The sequence below is a fragment of the Salmo salar genome, chromosome 14, assembly GCF_965601325.2.
Source record: "Salmo salar chromosome 14, fSalSal1, whole genome shotgun sequence".
Lineage (NCBI taxonomy): Eukaryota > Metazoa > Chordata > Actinopteri > Salmoniformes > Salmonidae > Salmo > Salmo salar.
This window is the reverse complement of record NC_138304.1, coordinates 86630130-86638901: the sequence shown is the minus strand read 5'-3', so window position 1 is coordinate 86638901 and position 8772 is coordinate 86630130. Positions and strand designations below refer to the sequence as shown.

Below are 8772 nucleotides of genomic sequence, written 5' to 3'. Positions count from 1 at the left end.
GTGTGTCAGAACGGGAAAAGTAGGCGTTTCGAGATGTGGTATTTTCTGTTTGTGGTAGTAGGGAGATAACCATAGTAACGCATACAGGCGCACATAGGTAGGTCTGAGGCCAACACAGAAGTAGGTGTTTTTGTGAGAGGCATCGACTATAGTTATTTTCTTCCATGTATTTGTAATGTTTGTTATGTCAACTAACTGAAAACCTTCAGTTGTACATGCGGAACTCTTTTTTTGCACAAACGCGTTTGCAATGCTTGCATCGGAGGCTGCAATGACTAAAAGTTATTTAACAACTTCAACTGGATCGAAAGCCAAAGTGCATCGAAGAAAACCTGCGATCCCAGTTATCAAACATATAGCAAAAGACAATGATCAAGAGAAACAGGAGGTAAGTTATTTATATTTTTCTACTTTGACTAGTTTTAAACTACTTTGTCATAACTTTTATTTGAAATGTAACTTTGTCTTATGAATTTGGATTCATGTGAATTTATCAAATGAATTCATGTGTTTTTTTTCAGATTCTCACTAAACCTATTGAACTCAGTCGTGTGATACATTTTCTTGAGGATCCTTTAGCAGTATGTGATAAATATTTGTCAACAAAATCATTAAACTATTACTAGGTTAGTAACAAAATCATAAACTACGTTATTCATTCAATGGAAATGCCAAATGCTAATCAAACATTTCTATCTCTGCTTCAGGCTACTTTGAAAGAGAGACAGATTTTTGCTTTGAAGAAAGTAGTGAAAAGACGTCAAAAAGGCTTTGTATCCTTCTTACCTGACTTTTTCTTGACTTCAGTGGGTTGATTGATTATTTTCTTGTTCAGAACTAATTGTGCCAGGGTGTAAACTCTTCTAACTCATATCCCCTAATGATGTTTTGGAAATAGATAAGCCTACGTTGTTAGGCAGTGTCATGTCCTCCGAGTACCAAATGTAGACACATTGAATTCCCTCGATCCCAATTACCAGCTAATTATTTTGGGGTTCAGCGTTTTTATTGCCCAGAAATAATTATAGTTATGAGATATTGCATGTCTCCATGGGGTATTTTTAGAGACCATTATTTCCATAGTTAAGCTACTTCTTCACATGCTTATTTGTCCTTAAAATTAATTTTTCAAGCTTTTGAAAGAGCTGGCTGATGTTTTTAAGATTTTATATATCTGTGCTGAGAAGTCCAAAGATCACCCTGAATATACTTCAGTGCTATGTGACTTACTGAAGATTTGTAGGTAAGTTGTTGTTGCTTGTTCAATCGGTTGTTCTTGCTTATTCAAACCAAATACAAGCTTACAGACTGTAACTTGTATTACTTAGGCTTCCTTTTCTAAAGGAAAAGACCTCTGATGAAGTGACCTACGCACAGACTGTCAAAGAATCACTCTCTCAGATGGGTACGTAACGCATGCAGTACTGCTGTGGTCATACAAGCATCTATGGTCATCCAAATGTGATACCAATTTATTTTATGTTTGCAGGGTTCCTGATGAGGGTGCCAAACGCTGATGTGAGGAACCAAATCTGCCACTCTATTATATCCGTGTACAGCTCTGTGACATCAAAACACAGTGTGGATGGTATGGACAGTCTTTCAAAGCCTGCAGCTGTCTCAAAGCCAGCTGTTCCCTCTCACAGATTCTCTAAACATTCAATGAGTGAGCCATTTTAAATGATATTGAGGTTGTGTTAGTTGTAAGACATTCACCTGTCTGAAATGGTGTACCACTTCACAGAAATATGCTTATTATCTTCTGTTGTAATATCCTATTTTCTGTAGGACTCCACCCTACAAGCCTAGGTTACAGGGTGCAGCTGTTGGAGAAGAGTGGGCTGGCTGAGACTCTGGTCCTGTCCATGGCCCTCCTGGAGAACCAGCCTGCAGTCAAGCTCCATGTCCTACAGACTCTTCAGATGCTCTCCAGCTCCTCTGGTAAATAACAATTCAAACATGAATTGCTATAAAGGACTGGTGAATTAGTTTCTGTATGAATTAGTTTCTGTATGTTTCCCAAATGGCATAGTCTCGGAAATCCCAGACCTAGGGAAAGTCAGAACATTGGTAGTGTGGGACCCTAATTCCCTTTATTGTGCACTACTTTGGATCAGAGCCCTTTATCCTTCATCAGAGAAAGTAGCTCTTGAGATAATGTAGCTCTTTAAAGAAGGACCAATCATAGCAGTAACTTACAGTTTACCTCTGTCAATGTCAAGGAGTCATTCTCTATTTATTCCACCTCCTACAGTCACATGTATGTTTTGTACACAGATGTGAACTGTAGCCTAATATTAAAGGCACAGGGGGCACAGCAGATCTGTTTCCATATGAATGAGCCAGACCCATCAGGGCAAGTCCTATTCCGCTCCTCGGAGATCCTATGGAACTTGCTGGAGAGAGGTTGCAAAGAGGAGGTTACAGCTCAACTCAGCAACATGGACTGTATTATGTATGGGACTTTTACCTACATTTTTTAAGAGTTCATTCACATTCTGCATGAGTGAGTGCAATAAACAGTTCTCACATTGAAGAAGTGTTTACAACCATTACAAATTAACTGTGTAATATGTGAAGGGAAATGAAGTACTAATGATTATTATTGTATCAAACATAGGGCTCTGAAAGAGGCATTTTTGCACCAGCTGCTGAATGGCTTTCGACATTATGACCTCCAACTCAGGAATGATCTACTGGTGATCACAACTCTCATAGCTGAAAACCCCAAATCTCCACTCATTGTAAGCAAATTGTATTACTAAATCAAAGCAGGAAGTAAATCACAGGAATGTCATCAATTGTCAATAATCATACCACACTTCAAGCATCACATGTTATTGATATTTGTTTGTCTCATCAGTGGTTGTCCTCATTTACAGGAGAGTTTATTTGCCAAGCAGCTCGTTCTTTTTGTTACGTTTCCAGAACGTAAGCCTCTTTTTGCCTCATATATATATATATATATATATATATATATATAAATATAAATGATGATGTGTTTGTAAGTAGTGATAATTTATGCATTATAAAGTAAATCTGTTACATGTTATCTTCCAAATGAAGTTGAATGGTCATGAACTATTTTGATATTATTTTTCTTTGTATCCAAGTCAAGAGTCACAACCCGTTGGTCCGCAACCTCAAGCTATCCTATAACAATGAAGATTTTGAGATGAAAAGGTTGCTACTAAATCTGGTTGTTGTCATGTCAAAAGACTTATCTGCTCTCCAGGTAAATGAGTATTTTACTTCCGTATTGTGAACGATCGATTAGCTGCATTATTTAACGTTAGTGTGCCATTGATAGTCTGAAAAACATTCCAGAGTACATACAATTTATTAATACTTTCTGACGCGTTATAAACTGTAACTTCATACATGATGTTTGTGTCTACCAGCTGTTCAAAGAGGGCCATGTTGTCCTGGCCCTGCTCCACCTAGTGAAGCCCACTGCTGCTCCTCCAGAAGGCCAGTCAGGGCCACGCAACTGGAACACTGTCCAGCAGGAGGAGCTGCAGCTGCAGGCTCTGGCCACTCTGGCCACCGTGGCTCCACTGATGCTGGATGACTACATGACCTGCCAGGGAAACACCTGCCTTCTGCTGCTGCTGGAGTGGTGCACTGAGCGAGGTGAGGAGAGGGGACACACTGGGAACTTACCACAAACTTGGACAGGAGTTGAACAGAAGTAGTGGTGTGTAGACAATGTTAGTTGCAGATGGACTTCTCCAAAGCAATGTTCTTAATTTCATATATTGGGCTTGTATGGTGGGAGTAATTCAGAGACTGGTTCCTCACACATTTGTTTGGCCACTTATGATGACTTGGCTATGAATTTAATGTAACTTGAAATTGGTCACTTGGTTTGATCTGCAACTATTGTTTGTATCACATCATTGTTTATGCCCAACAGATGCCTACTTTGGACAGGGCCATAGTTTCCATGGCACTGGAGGGAGGGGCAGTAAGAAGGCTCAGATGCGTTACTGTGTGAGGCTGCTGAGATCCATGGCGTCCCTAGGCAACGAAGCAATCAACCAGGACCTCTTTGATCAAGGAGCCATCAGCCAGCTGCTTGGTAATGACAGGCGGAACCTCCCCTTTTGGAATATTACAGCTATTATGGATATTTTGATTTCAAATGCAAGCCTCACAAAGGATCTGTGTTTTTCCATAATATTGAGCACAACTTTCCCAGTGATCATTATGCAGATGGAGGGGAGTCCTGAGGAGGAGGATGTTATTACCTTGGAGATCAAGGCTGACATTCAGCTGATTCTGTCAGCACTCTGCGAGAACAATCCACACAGAAAGGTAAAACTAAGATCAAGAACCTTGATTACAGAGGGGACTGTGAAGAGACACACAGAAAGGTACAGACACACGCATACATGCACAAGCGCTAGCACACGTACTCTACACACACATACATTTTAATATTGTTGTATGGTGGTATTATAGATCTGTTGTGGTGTAATAATGTTATATGATATACTGTTTTATCTTTTGTTTAAATGTAATGTAAGTGCCTTAGTGTGTTTGGACCCCAGGAAGAATAGCTGCTGCCTTGGCAGCAGGAAATGGGTATTCCTAATATATACAAATACAACATCTTCAAAGAGGATATTGGAGAATGATATGTTACTCACCCTCATAACAGCAGTTAAAAAGCCTCAATGCGCTATGATGTTTTCGCTTTCATTGAAATTAAATGGAGACTAACATGGGTATAACTCCACGCTATTATATGCCTCAGGAATTGTTTGGATCGGAGGGAGTTGAGATGACGGTGCATTTCCTCAAGATGAGCACGGAGAAGTTCTACAGTGGGCTGGGACACAACAAACTCATCCTCTCCACCGTGGATTGTGTCTGGTCAGTTCACTTACCAATACATCGGTTTACTTCTTCCATCTGCGACTCTTGTACTGTATGTTCTCATTTGTGGGCTATTGTTTTACTGTAGGTCCTGTATCGTTGGATGCTACACCACAGAAGATGTATTTTTGGAAAAAGAAGGCATTTTCCTTCTGCTTGACTTGCTTCATGTAAGTACACTATTTGGTGTGGCATCCTTAGGTGTAGCTCAAGCAGTACTTTTTCTGTGGCACCATGTTGAATTTCTGAACCCATCTTACCTGCAGTCGAGCCCTAGGAACATGCAGAACGTGGTCCTTGGAACCCTGCTGGAGCTGTGTGATAACCCCAAGACGATGTCTCACATCCTGGCCTGGCGAGGGCAGAAGAGCCTGACTACCCCGGGGCTACTCTTACAGCTCTGGAGGCAGGAAGAGGCAGAGCTGGGGGTGAGCAGAGACCTCTATGGAAGGATCTCAGGTGGGTCCATGGTATCACTCAAATTAAGTGGGATTACTGCTGTTAACAATCACACAATGACAGTGAAATGCTATGCAGTGAGGTCAATACTCTTTGACTAGTACAGTAAATGTTGCCTCTGTTTCTGTCTGTTTCATAATGGAGTTACAGTAACATCCTACTACTAAAGCTAGAAATGGTTTTTCTTTTCTTTTCTATTTTATGGCTAGATCCCAAGAAGCCTATTCTGTGTTATTACCAAGAGGAGGAGGATTCCCAGGTATCACTGCCTGCTAACAGGCCTAGTGCTGCAGTGATGGATGTGTCTGAGAACCTTCGCTCCAAGATCTACTCTGTCTTCTGTAAACTTGGTAAAGGACAATTGACTACTATTTTGAAGGGACGGATTAAATCAAATGAAACTTTATTTGTCACAGGTTGCCGAATACAACATGTGTAGACCTTACCGTGAAATGCTTACTTAAAATCCCTTAACCAACAGTGCAGTTCAAGAAGAGTTAAGAAAATATTTACCAAATAAACTAAAGTAAAAAATAATAGAAAGTAACACAATAAAATAACAATAATGAGGCTGTATACAGGGGGTACCGAGTCAGTATGCGGGGGCACAGGTTAGTCGAGGTAATTTGTACATGTAGGTGGGGGTGAAGTAACTGTGCATAGATAATAAACAGTGAGTAGCAGCAGTGTACAAAACAAATGGAGAGGGGGGGGTGTCAATGTAAATAGTCCGGTGGACATTTGATTAATTGTTCAGCAGTCTTATGGCTTGGGGGTAGAAGCTGTTAAGGACCCTTTTGGTCTTAGACTTGGCACTCCGGTACCACTTGCCGTGCGGTAGCAGAGAAAACAGTCTATGACTTGGGTGACTAGAGTCTCTGACAATGTTTTGAGCTTTCCTCTGACACCGCCTAGTATATAGGTCCTGGATGGCAGGAAGCTTGGCACCAGTGATGTACTGGTCCGTACGCACTACCCTCTGTAGCACCTTACGGTCCGATGCCGAGCAATTGCCATACCAACACCCTGAAATGTCGAAATTATCACAAATGTTTGATTTACAGTGATGTGTGTTTGTGAGTTGTTTCCTTGGGTAAAATAATGCTTCTGATTCCAGGTTTTGAAGCCCTGCCTGGATTGTCAACTGAAGATTATATCACCCTAAGCATTGTCACCAGATATCTGGACTTTAAGGTGAACATTTGTGTCCTCTCTTAGCCTATCCTAGAATGTACATTTATAACAGGTCAGTCACACACAAATACGCTTGACATGATATCCGTATCAGTCAGAACAGTGTCAAACTGACAAAGACAAGAAGAAGAAAAGAAAACCATGTCAAATCATGAAGAAAAACGGGTTTTTTTTTAACGGTAAGCTATCTCAATAGGTTGGCGAGGTGTGGGATGAGATCTCCAAAGAGTTGAGCCTGGAGGGAGTGAGACCAGTCACCCCTGACGAAGAGGCCCTGGATACCATTGCTAAGATGACAGAGGACACAGCCAGGAGAGTCACCACACAGCAGAGCAGCATGCTGGAGCAACGGGACAAGGAGGACGTCAGTGAGGAGAAACGCATGTATACAGAGGTGTGTGTGTGTGTGTGTGTGTGTGTGTGTGTGTGTGTGTGTGTGTGTGTGTGTGTGTGTGTGTGTGTGTGTGTGTGTGTGTGTGTGTGTGTGTGTGCGCCCATGACATTATAACAGCTGGGGTCAAATGGCCCCAATGTGTGTAAGGGCTCTAAAATAATTAAGGTCTGACTAAGTTATTCTGTTTATTTCTTAATATCACAGATAAGTTCCAACTGGAAACAGCAGGAGCTTACAGCCCAGTCTTGGGAGCATTTTGTGGCAAAGACATCAAATTACAAGATTTTAAAGGTTATCCTATATCTGCCTCTAGCGATTAATCTTTCTTTGAAAGTGCTATTTGTAGAGAAGACTTTGATTGATTACTTTATCAATTTCTATTTCAGGAGACAAAAGAGCATCAGGAGAGAACTATTTACTCATCCAGACCTAAACCAAAGTACAAGGAAGCTATATTCCATCCTACACAGATTCATGGCTTACAAATTACAGTAAGTCATTGTGATGCAGATATTGTACTGTAATTATAAACTGGGTGCTTCAAGCCCTGAATGCTGATTGGCTAAAAGCCATGGTATATCAAGGGTATGCCACTGGTATGACAAAACGTTTATTTTTACTGCTCTGATTACATTGGTTTATAATAGCAATAAGGCACCTCGGGGGTTTGTGGTATATTGCCAATATACCACGGCTAATGACACTCCGCATTGCATCTTGCCTTAAGAACAGTCCTTAGCCGTGCTATATTGGCCATATACCATGCCCCCCTGTTTCCATGCTTGTTCTGTTGCTCTGATTTCCCCACTGCCTTAAAACGTGTGTGTGTGTGTGTGTGTGTGTGTGTGTGTGTGTGTGTGTGTGTGTGTGTGTGTGTGTGTGTGTGTGTGTGTGTGTGTGTGTGTGTGTGTGTGTGTGTGTGTGTGTGTGTGTTGTTTCAGAAATTCTGTGGGCGGGTGATGACTGTAGAGAGCACTCCAGCCAACCTGACAGGAGGGCCCCTGGCCAATACAGAGCTGGCCCTGGAGAGGGTGCCCATCCAGGGTGGAGCCCTGAGGAAACTCCCCACTGCCACTGAGGACCCAGAGTATTTCAACACAGTTTCAGTCAAATAAATACCCCACCTCCTCTTATAGCTTTGCTCAGTGTTGGTTCACTATTTACTGTCTCCATGTACAATTTGGTGTGTTAGCTTGAGAGTGAACATACAGACAGGAATTCATCAATCCAGCATGAACAATCAAAAATAGACTACTAGTATCTACTAGGAACAGATATTAATGGATGGATTAAACAGATTTGAAATGATTAAAATTGTGCTGTAACTGAATTTTGTCATTGTGCCTAGGACTGATTTATTTTTTTGTGTGGAATTTATCAATATTTAAATATTGATGTAGCAATCGACAGAATTCACAATCATTTGTGAGGACATTGCCTCATTTTGACCTTCAGTGCACAAGGTGTTTCATTTTTGATGTCAAAGATACATTTTATGATGAAGATTCTACTTGGTGCTCACATGTTTCGTGATGGTCTAAACTATTTTGTGATGCGATTAGCAGTTTACATCGAGACCAGTATGTTACCAGCATCTGCTTTTGGCAATAATGTTTCAATTTACTGAGTGTGCAGACTGACGGATGAAGTCATTTAGGAGGCCACAATCAGCATCCTGTAGTCTACCTTCCCCTCCCCCTCTGAATTGACTGCCTTTTGTGGCCAAACTGAACATGACTACACATGTTTGTATTCTGCAGACTATAGACAAAGACCCATACTAAACAAGGCAACTAGTGTGTCAAGATGGGGAAGATGGCGCTTTCCTGCTTTCCTTTGGTTTG

General features: G+C 41.2%; 1 protein-coding gene across 4 annotated transcripts; it reads left to right on the top strand.

The window, feature by feature from the left end:
* The first annotated feature begins 5 nt into the window (after positions 1-5).
* On the top strand, positions 6-8263 carry cfap69 (cilia and flagella associated protein 69). Of its 4 annotated transcripts, none has more exons than XM_014142637.3 (23): positions 6-388; positions 522-581; positions 708-773; positions 1134-1243; positions 1329-1405; positions 1490-1588; positions 1789-1941; positions 2278-2455; positions 2621-2744; positions 2883-2931; positions 3114-3235; positions 3402-3633; positions 3917-4081; positions 4202-4317; positions 4760-4878; positions 4970-5051; positions 5148-5340; positions 5550-5690; positions 6458-6534; positions 6731-6928; positions 7133-7219; positions 7315-7419; positions 7870-8263. In XM_014142637.3, the coding sequence occupies exons 1-23, from the start codon at positions 251-253 to the stop codon at positions 8041-8043; spliced, it is 2865 nt and encodes a 954-aa protein (XP_013998112.3). In that variant the 5' UTR covers positions 6-250; the 3' UTR covers positions 8044-8263. The 4 variants fall into 4 exon arrangements, with proteins under 4 accessions (XP_013998112.3, XP_013998110.3, XP_045550798.2 ...); XM_014142635.3 differs by having other exon boundaries at positions 1490-1666; XM_045694842.2 differs by having other exon boundaries at positions 522-626; positions 1490-1666.
* The last annotated feature ends 509 nt before the right edge of the window (positions 8264-8772 follow it).